The following is a 19,205-nucleotide window of genomic DNA, read 5'->3' as shown; positions in this document are numbered from 1 at the left end:
TCCCACTTTCTACTAGCCCAGCTGGAGGGATTCCCTGCCTCAGTCTCCCTGGCCTGGGGATTACAGGTGGGCTATTACAGGCAGATGCAGATGGCATTTCCTGTGGGTGCTGAGGATCTGAACTGTTATAGTCTTATGCTATGTGAGAAGTGCTTTATTTACTGAGCCATTTGTTTCCCCAGCCCCATAAAGTGCCTTTCTGAAGTTATTGGATTGGTGAGAAACCAGGCCTTGAACATATTAAATATGAAAGGAAAGGAATATTTTTAGTAATGTTTTTGCTAATTTTTTGAGAATTTCATATATTTTGATTTTATTCATCCCCTTCCCCCACTTTTCTACCCATCCAGCTTCATGTTCATTCTTCTCTCTATAAAAAGTCTATTGAGTCAGGTTTGTGGCTAAGGCATGCCCCTGAGTGTGGTCAATGTACCAGTGTCACACCACTGAAAATTGACTCCCTCTCCCAGCAGCGATCAAAGGCCAGTAGTTTCCTCAGCTAGATGTGGCTTTGTTCCCACCTCCCTTCCTTCATGTTGGAAATAAAGGAATATATATATATATATATATATATATATATATATATATATATATATATATATATATGTATATATATATATATGTATATATAAGTAAAATTTTTTTCATTCTTCCCCCCTCCACCTGCCAGGGTTTCTCTGTGTAGCCCTGGTTGTCCTGGAACACACTCTGTAACCAGGCTGGCCATTAACTCGGAGATCTACCTGCCTCTACCTCCTGAGTGCTGGGATTAAAGGCTTGTTTCTAAGCTCTTATCTCCTTTGCTGTCAGGGAACATTGCCAGCCCTAAGTTCTAGAATTTGGGCATGATTCTATATGGCTCGAAAGAAGTACAAGCTGCACTGTGAATGCTATGGATGTCGTGTTCTGGAGCAGAGGTTTTTGATGGGGGCAACTTTTGTTCCCTGGAGTAAGTCTATAGATGTTCTTTCTGCATGCTACTGATACAAGACATGCTCCTTCCCCCAGCAAATAAAAACCACCCCCGAATATCAGTAGTGCCAAGTTTGAGAGGCTCTAGGGAGAACTAAAGCTTTGAGTTTAGAAGGCCATGCACTTCTAAGGTCAATAGCAGAGCAGGACCCAAAGATCACCTTGCCCTGGTCTCATGTTCTGCTTGCTCCTCTGTGGCTATTCATCTGTCAGTATATGGCAATATTTTATCTAGCTTCCTATTTTATCCTAGTCATGCTTATTATTTGTAAACTGTACAACTTTTTTTTCCTCCTCTTTCTCCATGTAATTTCCTTTGCCATGAGCATTCCTCTCATTTCTGGATAATATTTTACAGTCATTCCAAGAAACCATCCCTGGTTTATATCAACCTAGATTGGGTTAAAACCCACTTAGTCATCCTTCTGCAGCCTATCCTTAGCATATAATGTATTTCCACCATCCTGTGAGCAGCTTGGGAGTTAGGACTCCCGGTCTTTGATTGCATAGCTCAGCCATGCAACATTCATTCAATCATAAAACCTAAACCAAACTAGCAGCTAAAGAAGGGAGCGATCATTGTGACGTAGTGGTGGGCAGGGCTTCATATCGGCTGTAAGGTATGAAGCTTCCTCCTTTGATTCCTTGAAAATGTTGATGAATGTTTGAGCCCCTTATTTTAGGCGGGAGCAGTTCTAAATCAATGACAGATTTTTCTGGTGGTGTCTTTCTACAGGTTGATATGTCAGACCTCTCCCCAGAGGAGCAATGGAGGTAAGTGTGGCAGTTTAGGTCCCACAGGCTAACCCAGGTAATTTTGTAACTGTTCTTTTTCTTCTCTGTTTATGGGATGTATTATCTTATGACCAGTTAGGCAGGTATTTTGGGAATCTTTCCAAGTATCTGGGTCACTTCTGAGCAGCTTACTCAGGTCCTAGAGTAAGTAGGTACTTGCACTAAGCAGGTACATTTGGTGAAACCAGTTTTGCCATTTACTAGCTATGTGATATACGGTAATTTATTTAACTTCTCACTGCCTCTTTTATCACCACCCCCTTTTTTCCTATACTGAGGATTGAATTAAGCCCTTATTTATGTTAAACAAGTCATCCACTTCTGAGCTGTAATCCCAGCCTTCCTTTTTTTGTTTTCAAGATAGGGTTTCTCTGTGTAGCCTTGGCTGTCCTGGACTCGCTTTGTAGACCAGTGATCCGCCTGCTTCTGCCTCCCAAGTGCTGGGATTAAAGGCTTGTGCCACCATGCCCGGCTATTTTGAAGATTTTTAATTGGGTTATATGTAGAAGAAAGCCACCAAGATTAAAGGTGTTCACATCATTTTACATGAACAGTGATTAAAAGATTAGGACCTAGCTGGGCATGGTGGTGTACACCTTTAGTCTCTGGATGAAGAGGCAGTTAGGTCTCATGAGTTCAAGGCCAGCCTAACCTAAAAAGAAAGGAAGGAAGGAAGGAAGATAGGTAGGTAGAAAGGAAGGAAAGAAAGTAGGAAGCAAGGTAGAAAGGAAGTGAGGTTGATTAGGACAGTTGACCTGAAAGGGCACAGGAAAATGGTTATAGAAACAGGAAAGATTTTTTGTTTATTTATTTGCTTTAATGCAATTATAAATATTTGAAGGTTTGGTATTGGGAATGAGGTGCAGCTATGTCTTTTGTTTTCACAGAGTTTAGGATTAGGTACAGTGTATTAAAGCCGTAGATAGGTACATTTTGTTTCATTGTAAAATATATATGTATGTTTTAAGACAAAGTTTCACATACGTGTTTTAGACAGGCTTGCCTCAAACTCACAGAGATGCACCTACCTCTGCCTCCGGGGTGTTGGGATTAAAGATGGTGCTGTGCCCAGCTTATCTATCTGTCCCATACAGCCTAGACCAGAAAAGGCCAGATTTAGATTAATAAGATGTTTCCAGATATGCCATCTGGTTATTGAACTTCCTCAAGCTCTTGAGGAGGCTGTTTATGTGATACCGATGATGAAGACATGGTTGTGTTAGTACAGACTTGAAGAAAGCAGTTTTTAGCCTTCAGTTAGTCCTAAGCTCTCTAGCCCTGACAAAGAGGTATGATAAATAAAGCAAGACACTTACAGTGTCATCCTTTAGTGGTGTGATAATAAATACTACAAGTCTAACTAAGGCTTTATGGCTGTAACCTCTACTTTCTTCTAGTGACAGACTGAAATAGGATGAAACGGGCAGTGACACAAGCTTCTCCTGGCATTTCCTTCCTGATTCAAGAAAGGCCTTACTTTTCTGCCTCAAGGGGCCAGCAGCCCCTCTAATGCTAACAGCCTCAGCTCTAGTCCGTGTCCGTTTGCTCAGGAGTGGGTCTTAGCTCCTAGTTCTCAGGGTACCCTTCAGTTGAAAAGCCCAGGGTTGCTGGGCATGGTGACCCACAGCTTTAATTCCAGCACTGAGTTTGAGGCCAGCGTGGTCTACGGAGTGAGTCCTAGGATAGCCAGGGCTTTGTAGAGAGACTCTGTCTCAAAAACAAACAGATAAGTGAAAAATCCCAGGGCCGTGTTCTGAGCTTGGGCTGGAAGAGACCCTAGGCAGCTCTGCTCCTTTACCCCACACCACTCCTTCCTTGACTCACCTTCTCTGCTTGGCTTTCAGGGTCGAACATGCACGAATGCATGCCAAACATCGCGGCCACGAAGCCATGCACGCTGAGATGGTCCTCATCCTCATTGCTACCTTGGTGGTGGCCCAGCTGCTCCTGGTACAGTGGAAACAGAGGCACCCCCGCTCTTACAATGTAAGCCACTCCTCACCTCCTACAAACGCTCTTTGAGACAGACTCTCATGACACCCAGGAAGGCCTTGAACTCACTGTGTAGATGAGGAGGACTTTGAACTCACGATCTTCCTGTCTTTACTTTCCAAATTCTAGAACTACAGGTGTGCACCACTATACCTGGCACCCCTCACTTTTTAGTTGTCAAGAGTCCCTTTTTAAGTGTCCCAGGGTCCAGCTTGACCCAGGGGACATATAGACAGAAAAAATAGTAGCAGTGAGTTTTCCATATGGAAGGATATGAGTAGTTTGTTGGGTATACATATGTGTGTCTCTAAGGGGCAAGTGATTTGTTATGTGAAAACAAGGGTAAAACATGAAACTACGCCTTGTTTACTTGTTTATTGGATTGCTTTGAGACAATCTCACTGTTCAGTCTCTCCTAGAACTCACTGCGTAGACCAGGCTGGCCTCAAACTTACAGAGATCTGCCTTCCAAGTGCTGAGGTTGAAGGCATGTGCCACCACTCCCAACCCAACATTGAACTACTTTTATGGCCAGAAAAAGTAGATACTTACTTTTCAACATTGTGAGACAGATCCATGAAGGGAATTCAGTAGCTATTCATTTGGAAAGGAGATCACTTGACAGGGAAAGCCAACACTAGTTTTGGTCTTTTGTTTTTTTAAGATTGATTTATTTAGCCAGGCGTGGTGGCATATGCTTTTAATCCCAGCACTCAGGAGGCAGAGGCAGGCAGATAGCTTTGAGTTCCAGGCCAGCCTGGTCTACAAAGCAAGTTTCAGGACAGCTAAAGCTACACAGAGAGACCCCCTGTCTTGAAAAATAAAAAACCCAAAAAACTCAAAACAACCCAAAAGCCAAAACAGTGGATGGTGCTTGAGTAATGACATCAGAAGTTGTCCTCTTAAAAAAAAAGAAAAAAGAAGTTGTCCTCTTGTGTGTGTGTTTTATATACATATTATATATATACATATATATATATGTGTGTGTGTGTGTGTGTATATATATATATATATATACACGTACATGTACTCACATATATATAAGAAAAGCAAGAATGATAAAACTCAAGATTTGGATCTTGGTAGCCTTGTATGAGAGAGAGGTGGGAGAATAAGATAAAAAAGAACACATAGAGGCCGGGCGTGGTGGCGCACGCCTTTAATCCCAGCACTCGGGAAGCAGAGGCGGGCGGATCGCTGTGAGTTCGAGGCCAGCCTGGTCTACAAAGTGAGTCCAGGACAGCCAAGGCTAACACAGAGAAACCCTGTCTCCAAAAACAAAAACAAAACAAACAAACAAACAAAAGAACACATAGTTAAATATAAGTAATTTGAGTTGTTTCACTAAATTTGTTTTTGTTTTTGTTTTTTTGAGACAGGGTTTCTCTTTGTAACAGCTCTGGCTGTCCTGGGCTCTCTCTTTGTAGACCAGGCTGGTCTTAAACTCACAGAGATCTACCTGCCTCTGCCTCGCTAAGTGCTGGGATTAAAAGCGTGTGCCACCATGCCCGGCACTGTTTTACTTTAGGTTGACTAGTAGTTTCAGTGGTTGAGTACTGTTTGAAAAGGGTAATAAACAGAGATACATGGCAATTACAAGCAAAAGTCTGTCTGTTAAATATATTACAATGTCTTTAGCATGCGAGGGAATTGAGATGACTCCCTGGAAAATGCCTTGTTAAGGAAACACACTGAGGCTGTTGTTAAGTAGCAGAAGTATGCAGTGTCTAAGGTAGCCATGGGAACTTTAAAAAAGTGTGTTTATGGCATGCCAGAAAATGATGGGGTTGATAGATAAGGCTTATGTTTCTTTCCAACTGAATACAGTTTTGTTCTTCACTAGTGTAGGTTGGCAGCCCAGCCCGTGTGACCCCCAAGTGGAAAAACACTGGTCCTGTTGTTCTAAGTGAGAGTTTTCATCAGTGACTATTGGCATTTGAGGCCAGTTTATTCTTTGTGTGGTGAGGAGGGCTGTATTGTGCATCACAGAATGTCAGGTGTGTTACGCAGCGTTCTCTAGAGTAACAGACCTTACAGAATGAATCTCTAGTCCAACAGTGGCTGCCTATGAAGAGAAGGTCCAAGAACCCAGTAGTTGTTCAGTCATAAGCCTGGCCGTCAGCTGGTCTTCAGTATACACTGGAGTCCACAAGACGTAGGCTCCAGCGCTAGTGAGGGAGTGGACTTGCTGATGAGGGCGAGAGCAAGCAGGCAAAGAGCAGAAGCTTCCTTCTTCCATGTCCTTCCTTCTCCTCCCAGCAGAAGGTCTTCCCACCTCAAAAGATCTGGGTTAAAGGTGTGTCTTCACATGTCAAAGATCCAGATTAGAAGAGGATTATCCCGCTTCAAATGATTTAATTAAGCAAAACTCTCTCATAGGTGTCCTCAGTCATTTTGGGCTTTAGTCTATTCCAGATGTAGTCAAGTTGCCAGCCAAGAACAGCCATGATGTCGGGTACCCAGAGGCTCTCCCCAGCCACACCAGCACCTTTCAGAAGCCATCCACGTGTGTCCAGGCTTTGCGCTGGGCTTCGCACAGGAGTCCCTGATGAGCAGCTCTGCTCTGCACTGGAGGAGCGAGGATGCTGCCAGCTCTGAGATGGGTGGCCAGCAGGGGTGCTGCCCGCTGACCTCTAACTTAGATGCTCTTGGCATCACTTGCTGGCTGTAGTTTAGGAGCTCAAGTCTTGTTTTTCATGGTCAAAGGAGAGATAGTTCAAAGTAACTGACTTGAAACAAGATAACACTGTTTGCTTTTTCTAAATTTCATAAATGCTATTTTCATTTCCAGCAACAATAAAAATACCCTAAATTACTTATAGTGTACACTTGATAACCATTACCCAAAAAAAGGGTTTTCTTGGCTAGATATGCACTAGTGTACCTGGTGGTGATAGGCAGGTCCAACACCACAAAGCAAAAGTGCTATGAGGACAGGAGCATGGCTCAGAGAAAGAGGGCTTGCCTAGCATGTACAAAGCTGCGGGTTTAATGCCTGCTACTAACAAGTAACAACAAAATGGCCTAGTGAGGTGACTCTGAGTAGAGCTCCTGAGTATGGACCTGATGACCCAAGTTTGAGCTCGGTCTCCCAGGAGGTGGCTGGAGAGAACCCACTTTAGTTGCCCTCTGGCGTCTACATATGCGCATACAGATAGTATGTGCACACCTGCATCATGCGCTTGCGCGCGCTCTCTCTCTCTCTCTCTCCCTCCCTCCTCCCTCCTTCCCTTTCTCCTCCCCCTCATTTACTCCTGTTCTCCTCTTTCCCTCCCTTCCCTACCCTTCTTCTCCTTTTCTTTCCCTCCTCCCTTCCTCCTCCCTCCCTTCATTCCTCCATCTCATATACACTATATAAAAATAATAAAGTATTCTAAAACAAACAAACAGCCAAACTACTATATAAGATAGGTCATGGATTTCTATCCACTTTCCAGACTAATAAATGATGAAGCAGAATTTGAAGTAATTTGTTGGGATAATATGATTGTTTTTTGTTTTGTATTTTGGTTTTTTGAGACTAAGTTTCTCTGTGTAACAGAGCCCTGGCTGTCCTGGAACTTACTTTGCAGACCAGGCTGGCCAGACTCACAGATATTCACCAACCTCTGCCTCTGGAGTGATGGGATTAAAGGCCTGGTACACCATGCCTGGCTATGAGAATACGTGTTAAATTGTAAAACTAGAACCCAAACTAAAATATAGCTATTGTTATGATTATTGTTGTTTGTATATTTGTTTTTTTTATGATCTCATATAGTCCAGGCTGACCTTTAACTCACTATGTAGCTGTAGCTGATCTTGAATGCATAATTCTCCTGCCTTTTACTCTCCCAAGTGCTGGAATTACTAGTATATGCCACTGTGTCTAGCCTTAAAACCAATTCTTTTTTCTTTTTTCTTGTTTTATGTATATGTTGTTGGTTTTTTTAAAGATTTATTTATTTATGCATACAGTGTTTTGCCTACATGTCACTTGCATGCCAGAAGAGGGCACCAGATCTCATTATGGTTGTGAGCCACCGTGTGGTTGCTGGGAATTGAACTCAGGACCTTTGGAAGAGCAGCCAGTGCTCTTAACCTCCGAGCCACCTCTCCAGCCCCATGTGTATGGTTGTTTTGCCTGCATATGTGTCTATGCACCACTTGCTGCAGAGGGCAGAAGAAGACATCAGATCCCCTGGAACTGGAGTTTAGACAGTGTGAGATACTATGTGGGTGCTGGAAATTGAATATGGGCACTTTAGAAGAGTAGTCAGGTATTTTAACAGATGAACTATCTCTCCATCTCCTCTTTATTTTTTTTAAGTGCAGTGTCTTTTTTCTTTAATATTTATTTATTTATTATTTATATGGTATTCTGTGTGCATGTGTGCTTACACTCCAGAAGAGGGCACTAGATCTCATTTTAGATGGTTGTGAGCCACTATGTGGTTGCTGGGAATTGAACTCAGGACCTCTGGAAGAACAGACGGTGCTCTTAACCTCTGAGCCATCTCTCTAGCCCTCTCCATCCCCTCTTTAGGTGTATGTGCACACACATGTGTAATACTTGTACTTTTTAAAAATTATTAAAGTTTATGTGCATTAATGTTTTACTTGCATGTATGTGCATTATGTGCCCATGGAGAATAGGACACCAGATCCTCTGGAACTGAAGTTACAGGGAGTTGTGAGTTGCTGTGGATGCTGGGAACCAAACCTAGGTCCTTTGCAAAAGTAGCCAGTGCTCTTAATAACCTTTGACCCATCTCTCTAGCCCCAAAATCTGATTCTGGTGTTGCTGCTGCTGCTGCTCTGCTGCTTCTGCTTCTTCCTCCTCTTCCTCCTCCTCCTCTTCTTCTCTTCCTCCTCCTCTTCTTCTTCTGTTTCTTCTTCTTCTCCTTGTCCTCATCCTCCTCCTCCTTTGAGACAGGGTCTCTCTGTGTAGCCTTGGCTGTCCTGGACTCACTTTGTAGACTGGGCTGGCCTCGAACTCACAGTGATCCACCTGCCTCTGCCTCCCTGAGTGCTGGGATTACAGGTGTGTGCCCCCATATCTAGTTTAAAATCTGATTCTTAATAGTTTTTTTCTTTCAGAGGCCTTAGGAGATTATTACTTCCTACCTGTCCTAGACATTTCTGCTTTTAGAGCTCCTGAGTGTCCTTCCTTAATGGCTGCCTGAGTCCTTTCCTTGAATCTCAAGTACTTTTACAAGCCCCATTTTGTTAGTCATTTCATCATTTAACCTCCCCTGCCTTTCAGGGTTCCTTCACAAACTCAGGATGAAGGCAGGGAGGCTGCTAGGGAGACAGAAGATCTGCAGTGGAAACCTACTCCAGGTCAGACTTGCTTTGGCTTCTGTGTAGTTTTCATCATCTATTCAGATTCTAATATTACTTACTCCTTAGCTCCCTCAGGGATGTTAAGGTAAATGAGAAGTTTATGCCTGGAAAAGTATCTGTCCTATTTTTAAAGATCTCCAAGGAGAAGCTTTCATCATTTCTGTCTGCTACCAAATATAGTTTGTTTGCAAGCCCCACCCTAAACAGCTGTTACTTCCTGGGGTGGATTAGCAGCTAACTCTCCTACCTGGAACCCTGCAAAGTAATGCAGATTTCCCCCCTAGATTTAGGCATTAAGAGGAGGCCAGGTGCCACGGCACACTCCTTTAATCCCAGTATTTAGGAGGCAGAGGCAGGTGGGTCTCTGGATCTCTGTGAGTTTGAGGCCAGCCTGGTCTACAAAGCAAGGCCAAGACTTGCCTTTGTTACACAGAGAAACCTGTTTCAAAGAACAAACAATAACAACAAAAAGCCAGGTATAGTGGTGCGCACCTTTTATCCCAGCACTCAGGAGGAGAGGCAGACAGATCTCTGTGTATTTGCGGCCAGCCTAGTCTACGGAGTGAGTTCCAGGACAGCCAAGGCTGTTACGCAGAAACTCTGTCTCCAGAAACCAAACCAACCAACCAACCAATCACCCAAGCAAACAAACAGAAAAAGAGAATTTCTTGGGTCCCATTTCTATGAGAAAAGAACATGTAATAAAAACTTGGAGTTGTGGTACACACCAGCCTCCTTGCAAGCTATCTTCGCTATAGGCTCATTTCTCACCGTTTCCTCAAAGACTGCTTGTCAATATGCCATGCTCCCACAGGCCTGAAACACCCACAATCCCCTTCTGCTTCTGGACTTAGGAGGCCATTAGACAAAGATTAAATCGTGCCTCCTTTGGTCTCTCCCCTGTGGGTCGAGTGCCACTCTTCTGTCCTTGTTGACTGCCAGGGCTTATGCCATTCTAGAATTTATTTTGAGAGAGTTAAGTTTTTGTTTTTCTTCAGTACACTTAAATAAATCCTTGAGGGAGATTTATTATTCATATTGAATTACCCAGTCCTTAGCGTGTGGTCCAGTAAGTGTTTGTTAAATGGCCACTTGACTGATTCTTATTTGGAGAGGGGCCAGCTTGGGAAAGAAGCTGTGGTAAAAAGTAGCGCTTCTCTAAAAGACAAAAATCTGGACCCAGAGGCAGGAGAGACACACGAGCTTTATCAGTAGCATACATTAGGGAAGTGATGGGAACAAAGATGGCCATTTGCTATCAGTGCGGTAGGAGGAAACTGCATCTCTGCCCTATAGACCGTTCTAGCAAAGTGTGATCTTGCCAAGTCAGAAACGACTGGACACATCTGCTTATTGGGCCTGTTTCCAGATGTTTTATAACCCTGATAGCTCTTATGGCCACTGTTTTGTGTATATTTACAAGTTGCTAAGGCCCCAATGACAGAGCAGAGAACTCTCATGCTGAGTATGCTTTTAGTTAGGCAGCCTGAGGTTGCCATGGCGTTTTGGCAGGGGTCTTGGCAACTGAAACCCCTCAACATGCTTTCCATGAGCCGCTCTCAAGTCACTCTTTTTCTATGCTATGCTGGGGCAGCCTGGGAGATTTCTTTGCTTCATATTAAGCTTATTGGTTAATAGAGTGTTCCATTAAGAAACCTAGAAATGACTTTGTTCATTCTGAGTGTTTTTGTTTTTTAATTTCCATGTTGGTTACCTGCATGTTTGTTCTGCCTTAAGCTATATGCTATCCATAATTTAGTAAACAAGTCCTTCATGCTCTTAGCTATTTATGTTATAAAATGATTAAGATGCCATGCAACAAATCTGGTATAAAGGGGGTTTATTGTGTGTTGGGTCGTGGCCTGCTGGAAAAATCAAATCAGGGTTCACTGAAAGAGGGAGTGGGGATTGAAAGTAGGATACAGAAATGCGAGAAATAACGAATCAAGTCAGGACATTTCTGATCAAGATTGACTTTATTGCCGACTAGCAGGAACATATATAGGGCAAGGTCAATAGGATCTATTCTAATCTCACTCACCCTAGCCCCTGGGCAAGAATACAATAGCCTGAATTGCTCCCTGTAGAACTTCCTAGTTCTCTGAGTAGTTCCCTGTAAAAACTTCCTTGATCCTCTGGGTGGTTCCAAGTTGGGACTTTCCTACTTACAAAGGTAAACAATCCAAGGATAGCCTAGAACACAAGACCTCATGAGGCAAAGGTCAGCAACTCAAAGGTCACAGCATACAGCCTAAGCACAGGATTTCTGACATGGCAGAATTTGGCATGGCTTCTTCCCACAATTGTGGGAAAGGGGGAAAGAGAGAAGAGGGTGCCCATTGACAGAGAGAGAAAGAAACAGAGACAAAGAGAGGGAGTGAAACCAAGAGAAAGTATAAGAAGAGGCTGGCAGGGGTCCTTTTGATCTGGTATGCACCTGTTGCTGCCAGGTGATGACGTAGGCCCCTGAAAGGCGGGCTTGCGGAACTGCTTGTGAACTACCATCACCTCATACAGAACTCTCCCCAGATAGTTCCTGTCCACACTGCTGCATCTCTCCTCTGAACAGTCAGTACCTGAAGCTCTGCAAAGCTGCCTAGTTCATATATTGGAAGAGAGGTCAGGGTAAAGATTTGCCTTATTTTGTACAGACACAAGTGTTTATTTTAAAACTGTTGAACTCAGTATGTCTCTATAAACCTTGCTACCACTGCCAATATTACTATTAAATGTTATCCTTAATGAAGGTTAAACATGGGAGCAGGGAGAAGGGGCTCAGCAGTTATGAGCACGTGTTGCTCTTGCAGAGGACCCAGGTTTCATTCCCAGCACTAACGTAGTGGCTTACGACCATCTATAATTTCAATTCCTGGGGATCCAACCCCTTCTTCTGACCTCCTCAGCTACCAGGCATACATATGTACATGCAGGCAAAACACTTTACTTTATACATAAGCATAAAGAAATCTTTTTGTTAAAAATCAAAAATGAAGTTTAAACTTACTACCCAAGGGCCTAGGAGTTGGCTCAGCAGGTGAGAGTGCTTGCCGCCAACCCAAAGCTGAGTTCAGTCTTCGATGTCATGTGGTAGAAGGAGAGAACAGATGTGTAGGTTTTTGTTTCTTCTCGGTCATTAGCTTTGTCTACAACCTATTCAGTTTCTTTGTTTGGCAGAATTGTACAAAATACATGTTCTCCATCACTTAGGTTTTTTTTTCTTAGCTCCTAATGTGTTTGTATTGATTTGTTTCTGGTGGTACCTTGTCCTATATAATGTGTGAAAAAATATGTATTTTATGACACATTGCCTTGTAGTGAGTGCATAGTCTCTCTCTGAAAATCAGAGAAAAACAGATTCAGTGATTAATGAAGCCCCTGCCCCCAATTCAATTAACTAGCTACTGTTCAAGCAACAGTGGTGCTGTTTCTCCTTTGTAATCTTTTAGACTTTTGTTGCCTCCAAATTCAGTTTTATTTGGAACCTATTTACTACCTGTTTTTTCCTTGAAAGGGTTTTGTTTTGTTTCTTTCTCCCAACTTTTAAAGTTTCTAGCTAGGTGGTGGTGTATGCCTTTAGTTCCAACACTCAGGAGGCAGAGGCAGGTGGATCTCTGAGCTTGAGGCCAGCCTGGTCTATAGAGCGAGTTCCTGGACAGCCAGGGATACACAGAGAGCCCTATCTTGGAAAAGCGCCCCCCCAAAAAAGTTTTAAAATAAATTTTTATATTTTAAGAGAAAAAAATTAAAGTAAACTTTACCTTGACCTCCGAGACTGGGCTGGTTGTTTTTATACAATGTCTCAGTTTTTTCAAAAAGCTAAAAGGAGCTCAGGAATTCCTGGTTTGTTTTTTTGTTTTTGTTTGTTTGTTTTCAGAAGATAATGTGGCCATACCTTTTGATTTGATTCTTTCCTAATCTCTGGGTTTACTATTTTGCAAGCAGTCCCAGTGAACCTGTTAATTGTGGCCGGGCATGCTGGCACATGCCTTTAATCCCAACACTTGAAAAGCAGAGGCAGGAGGATCTCTGTATCTCTGAGTTTGAGACTAGCCTGGTCACTAAAGCTTGTCCAGGACAGTCAAGGCTACATACACAGAGAAACTCCGTCTTTAAAATAACAAACAAACAAAAAACAAAACCCAAGCAATATGAAGCACAGACTTCTTCCCACTTTTAATATGAGTCTAGTTGTTCAGCCCCTAGTTCAGTCTGTGGTTGTCTAGTGCAGTGTCTTGTTTGTTTGTTTTTTGTTCTTCTCAGTGTTTCTTTTCTTTCTTTTTTTTCCCCCCAAGATAGGGTTTTTCTATGTAGCCTTGGCTGTCCTGGACTCACTTTGTAGGCCAGGCTGGCCTCAAACTCATAGCTATCCGCCTGCCTCCTTGAGTGCTGAGATTACAGACATGTGCCACCACACCTGGCTTCCCTGGCTTCTTCCCAGTGTTTCGTTTCGTTTCTTTTTTTTTTTTTTTTTTGGTTTTTGAGACAGGGTTTCTCTGTGTAGCCTTGCCTGTCCAGGACTCGCTTTGTATTCCCAGTGTTTCTTAAACTAGCACCTGGATCCTAATTTGGGCAGCCATTTGTTGGTACATTCTGCTGTGTCTGTACTTTTAATTTGAGGCCAAAGTGTGTCAGAGTGCTTCTCTAGCAGGTCAGTTGTGGGTTCCAGTGTGGTAGCACTGAGACTCAGGCTGTATGTTTCACATACAGCAGCCAGCACTCTTGGTCTCAGCAAACAGTAAACTAACAACAAGTCCCTGCTCACCACCTCATTCCCTGTACTCAGGATTGAACCTTAATACTCACACACACTAGCCAAGCGCTTTCCCCCTGAGCTATCTTCTCTGTCTTCCTCTCTGTTTTATCTGTAAAGTAACACTGAAACACTACGGCAGGGACTTGGGAAGGTGGTTAGTGGGAAAACGTTTGCCAGACAAGCATGAGGACCGAGTTTGGATCCCTAGTATCTGAGTAGAAGCCAGGAGTGCCAGATAGCTTCTAAGACCCCAAAGATGGGGATGGGGACAAGTGGATCCTGAGGCTCGCTGACTAGTAGAGCCAGAACAGTGAGACCCTGTACCAAAGACTAAGGCACAGGTGAAGATAGAGTAAGACACTGGATGGCCCTCTCTGGCTTCCTGCACTGGTAAGTACACCTGCAGGCATATGCGTGCGCACACACAAATTAAGGCAATAAAAGCAAAGCCTTAATATGTATGAAAATGTCTCAAGAGGGGCAGGAACAGTGCCTAGCATGTACAACATCCAGGGGGCCATCCTTAGTGTTCCATAGACCAGGTTTAGCAGTGGGCCACCTGCATTCCCAGCACTTGGAAGTTGGACACAAGAGGATTAGAAGAAGTTCAGTGTGATGCTCTGCCAGGAGTTCAAGATCAGTTTAGGATAAATGAGACCCTGGATAAAAAAAAAAATGTAATGAAATCCACTATTTTATATACTAACTTTAAAAATAAAATAAATAAAACAAAAAAGAATTCCCCACAAACAACAAAAGCCAACGACATATTTTCTGACCACAGGAGACTCTGTAAGAGAGTGGCAGCTATAGACAAGTGAACTGGACGCTCCATGCTGCACTGCCAATGTAGCAGCTACCATGGTCTCTTGTGGCTTAAGAATGCTTGAATGTGCTGTTAACACATATCTAATTTCAAAGTAAAATATTGTATTAGTGACTTCAGTATTTTGTGGCTGGGGAACGTGTCTCATGGGTAGGACACTGTGCTTCATGTGCAAGGCCCTGGGTTCACTGCATAGGCTCAGAAATGTGCCTATCCATTAGGGAATTTGATTTCAATTTAGTCTTACTTTGCTTTTAATTTGTTTGCCCACATTTATTGATACCTTTTGTGTGCCAGTTCCCTGGCATTGCATTCTGTTATGTGCAGTAAACGGGTATGAATAAATTCAAAGCCTGTTTCATGCACTGAGCTGATACACACTGAGGTGATGGTGGAAAAGAAAATGCTTTGGGGCACTAGGTATTCATAACCAGCTCTGATTGCAAAGGAGACCAAAGGCTTCAGATGTCTTGGAAAGCAGAAAGGGAGGCAGGAAGGCTATTGTAGCCCAAGGGGAGCAAGTTGATGTACAGCATAGGGAATTATACCAGTTAGTCCCACCATGGGTGCAGGGAAGCTAACGAAGTTGGAGGAGATGGGTAAGAGATCGCGAGCGCGCAGTGGAAAGCAAACACTATGTCTACAATTCAGTTTAAGGAAGGACGAAGTGGGAGGGTCAGGCATAGTGCCAGCTCTGTCATTTTGATCACACTCATGGAGTCATGTTTACACAAAAGTGAAATGTCACTGGGTGTGGTGGCACATGCCTTTGATCTCCGCACTTGGGAGGCAGAGGCAGACGGATCCATGTGTGTTCCAAGCCAGCCAGGGCTGTATAGTTGAGACCTGATTCAGAACAATAGCAACAGGAAAGGAAATGTGAGAGAAGACTAGGCTAAGCACACAACGTAGTGGGCAGGGGCGTGCAGCGGGAGCCAGCTGGAGCTGAAGTGCCTGTGTTTGTGTTTCAGATGGTGACCCTCTTTCAGATGTGGGTTGTTCCCCTCTATTTCACAGTGAAGCTGCACTGGTGGAGGTTCTTGGTGATCTGGATCTTCTTCTCTGCTGTCACAGCCTTCGTCACCTTCCGAGCCACGCGGAAACCTCTGGTACAGACAACCCCCAGGTGAGAGTGTAGGTAGAGAAGAGCCGGCTTTTTGTTCCTCTTTTTTTAAAGATATTTTTAAAATTATTCTATTTACTTTCGTGTTTTACCTCCGTGTGTGTCTGTGTGAGGGTGTCAGATCCCCGGAACTGGAGTTGCAGACAGTTGTGAGCTGCCATGTGCGTTCTGGGATTTGAGTTCGAGTCTTTTGGAAGAGTAGCCAGTGTTCTTGACCACTGAACCATCTCTCCAGCCCCAAGATTTATTTTTTAAAATTGTATCTGTTTTAAGTGTTGCCTACTTGCATGTGTGTTTTGCCCACAGAAGCCAGAAGAAGGCATTAGATCCCCTGCAACTGCAGTTACAGATTCTGGTGAGCTGCTCTGTAGGAACCAAACTTGGGTCTCCTGCAAGGACAGCAAATGCTCTTAACCTTGGAGCCAACTCTCCAGCCCTCAAGCCTGCGTTTCTTGAAGTGAATGTGTGGGAAAGCATGGGAGAAAGATTGGTCTAGAATGAAAAACAAAAAGCTCTCACCCACCCTTTTGTTGTCTGCCAAAATGAGTTGGTGCAGGGCCTCTGTAAAACAAGCTGATTGGAAGACCCGCTCCCCTGGCCACAGGTTCAGAATTCCGAACACGCCCGTATCTGCATCAAGATCTGCATCAAGATCTGTTGGTGTTAAGAAAACACAAAACAAACAAGCTTTTGCCATCACTGTGCTCTCATTTTAAGTACCCTTGTCTTCCATGACTCCTTCTCTGAACCCCTAATTAGATTTTCCATTATGCGTTCTATTAAGACCCTGTAGTTTACCATCATAGAACCCATCAGAATTTACAAGATGTTATTTTGAGTATCTATCTCCCTGACTAAACTATGAGATCAGGACCCACATCCACTGTGCTGGTAACTGTATATCCAGGCCTTGCCATAGGGTCTGGCACATACTAGCTTACTCTGAGTTTTTGTTGAATGAATGAATATCAGTAATGAATAGCACTTCCTTCTTCTGTAACAGAGCTACTGCCTCTATAATTCTTTGTTTTCAAAATGTGTTTTTGTTTAATCCTCTCAATCAGCTTGTGAGGTCATTTAAGATCCATGCCTGACAGAAAAAGATATTTTTCTCATTCATTCATTCATTCATTCATTCGACAAGCGCCTGTTATGTGCCAGGCCCTTTGCTGAGCACTGGGGATACAGAGCTGCATAAGACACGGTCCCTGCCCTCAAGGAGGAGAGGGTCGAGAAAGCGCCTGTTGGAGTGCATTTGGGAAGCGCCTTGAGAGGGCTCACAGGCTTAAGTCTACCAGGGGAGCTGGCTGTCCTCACCAAAGTCTCCCAGCTTGCAGACCACTCTTGAGCTTCATATGTTCTGTATACTGCACACCTTTCTCTGACCCTCTAAGTTTCACTGAGAGTGAAGATGGTGGTCTAGAAGCTTCTCCGTGGCATCTCTAGGCCCTGAGACTAGGCACAGGATCTAGTGCCAAGTAGATATGGGGTTGGAATACGTGGCATTGTAACTTGTGAGCAATGGGTCCTTACATTTCCAAGCCTTGAATTTTCAACCCTAAAAATTGGATAAATTCTCAACTTCATATAAAGTGATTTTCCAAAATAAAAGGCACACTTTCACATGCGAGTGACCAAGTGTTGGGCATGGTGATATAGGCCTGAGCCCCAAGGAGACAAGAGTGTGAGTCTGAAGTCAGCCTTGGGCCACAGTGAACCACTTGAAGGCAGCTGAGGTTACACACAGTGAGATGGTTCAGCCAGTAGAGATGCTTCTTAGTCACCTAAGGTAACCTAAGCCTGCTGACTAGTTTGATTCCCAGAACCCACTCCTCAAAGTTTCCCTCTGTCCTCCACATAAGTGCCACATATATACACACGAAGTTACCAGTGGCAAACAGTATTAATGTCTAGCTGAAATGACTGAAATATGGCAACTTCTTTTTATAATAGTAAATAACATTGATGGTGCTTCCCAGTTTCATAAATGACCTTATTTATTCATCTAACTTTAATAAATATATTACAAGAAATTGGCTCTAGCTGAGCAGTGGTGCATGCCTGTAATCCCAGCATTCAGGGAGGCAGAGGCAGGTGGATCTCTGTGAGTTTGAGGCTAGGCTGCTCTACAAAGCGAATCCAAGGTGAGAAAGGAAGTTTGCTTTTTCCCATTTGTGCAAAGAAGTGAACTTACTTCAGAATTAGGATTTGACTTATGTAAGTTTATTTAGCAAATAACAGTTTACTAATCCGAGATAAGTAGTAGAAGACCTAAATTTCCATGTCTTTCCTGCTGTCTCTTTCCCTTATAGGTGGGTGACATTTTCTGTTCAACACTACAAGATAGTTGGCACCTTTCCCCACCCTAGAAGCTGCTTAGCCAGAGCTGGAAAGCCTAGGCTGGAACCTAAGTGTCCATGCAGGGGTCTAGCAGAGATGCAGTAAGTTAGTTCTCAGGAAGAAAGAAGGCTTGGGCCAATTATTCAAGCAAATTACTAAATTGCTCATTTGTTATTATCTCAGATAGGATGGTTAATGACTGGGCTAGGGTTTCTGTTCCTGTGATGAAACACCATGACCAAAGCAAGTTGGGGAAGAAAGGGTTTATTCGGCTTACACTTCCATATCGCTGTTCATCCCTGAAGGAAGTCAGGACAGGAACTCAAACAGGGCCAGAACTTGTAGGCAGGATCTGATGCAGGGGCCATAGAGCAGTGCTGATTACTGGCCTTCTCCCCATGGCTTGCTCAGCCTGCTTTCTTACGGAACACAGACCCACCAGCTGCCCGGGAATGGAGCTGCCCACAGCAGGCTGCTCTCTCCCACACCAATCACTAAGTAGGAAAATGCCCTGCAGGCTTGTCTACAGCTGATCTTCTCAGTGAGATTCTCTCTTCTCTGATGACTGTATGGGGTCTCCAGTGCAGTGGCTCCTGGGGTCGGGGACCACCTGCAGCATTTACAGAGCTCTGTTTCTTACAGAGACTCCTCTCTCCTTCCTGAATCCAGCGGGAGTTCACTGCTCAGAATCCACATTGCTCATTACTTAGTCCTGGGGTATACTGCATACCTTCAAGGATGTGAAAAACCCCACTCTGCTCCAACAACACAAAGCATACACATTAATTCAAGGGTGCTGTTTGAGTGTCTTCCTCATTTCTTCTCCAAAGAAATATGTCACTTCAGAAGCAAATTCATGAGACATCATTCCTAGTATTATTGGCCTTATGGACAGGAGCAAAGCTGCAGTCAGCTCTGTCTTCAGTTCATCTCCCCTCGTCTCTGTTCTAGCGAGAACAGCAAGCCTGTGCATGTGTTCTCAAGGCTCTTAGTTTTTTATTTACCTCTTTACCCAGCTAACCTGCATTAGAGAGGGCAGAACTGGCCTAGGGCAGCAGTGACTTTCACTTACTTGAGTC

General features: G+C 43.7%; 1 protein-coding gene across 5 annotated transcripts in view; it reads left to right on the top strand.

The window, feature by feature from the left end:
- RNF121 (ring finger protein 121) overlaps positions 1 to 19,205 on the top strand; it is a 51,377-nt gene that overhangs the window by 20,222 nt on the left and 11,950 nt on the right. For 2 of the 5 annotated variants that reach the window (XM_084801738.1, XM_084801737.1), the window contains exons 2-4: positions 1,709 to 1,746; positions 3,612 to 3,753; positions 15,635 to 15,789. In XM_084801738.1, coding sequence (XP_084657864.1) covers positions 1,715 to 1,746; positions 3,612 to 3,753; positions 15,635 to 15,789 — 329 coding nt within the window. In that variant the 5' untranslated portion in view covers positions 1,709 to 1,714. Of the gene's footprint in view, positions 1 to 926; positions 950 to 1,708; positions 1,747 to 3,611; positions 3,754 to 9,004; positions 9,082 to 15,634; positions 15,790 to 19,205 lie in introns of those variants that run through there. The other 3 variants (XM_084801739.1, XM_084801740.1, XM_084801741.1) reach the window with 3 other exon arrangements.

This window comes from Acomys minous, assembly GCF_964271855.1.
Source record: "Acomys minous genome assembly, chromosome: 2".
Taxonomy (NCBI): domain Eukaryota; kingdom Metazoa; phylum Chordata; class Mammalia; order Rodentia; family Muridae; genus Acomys; species Acomys minous.
This window is presented reverse-complemented; position numbering and strand designations above follow the sequence as displayed.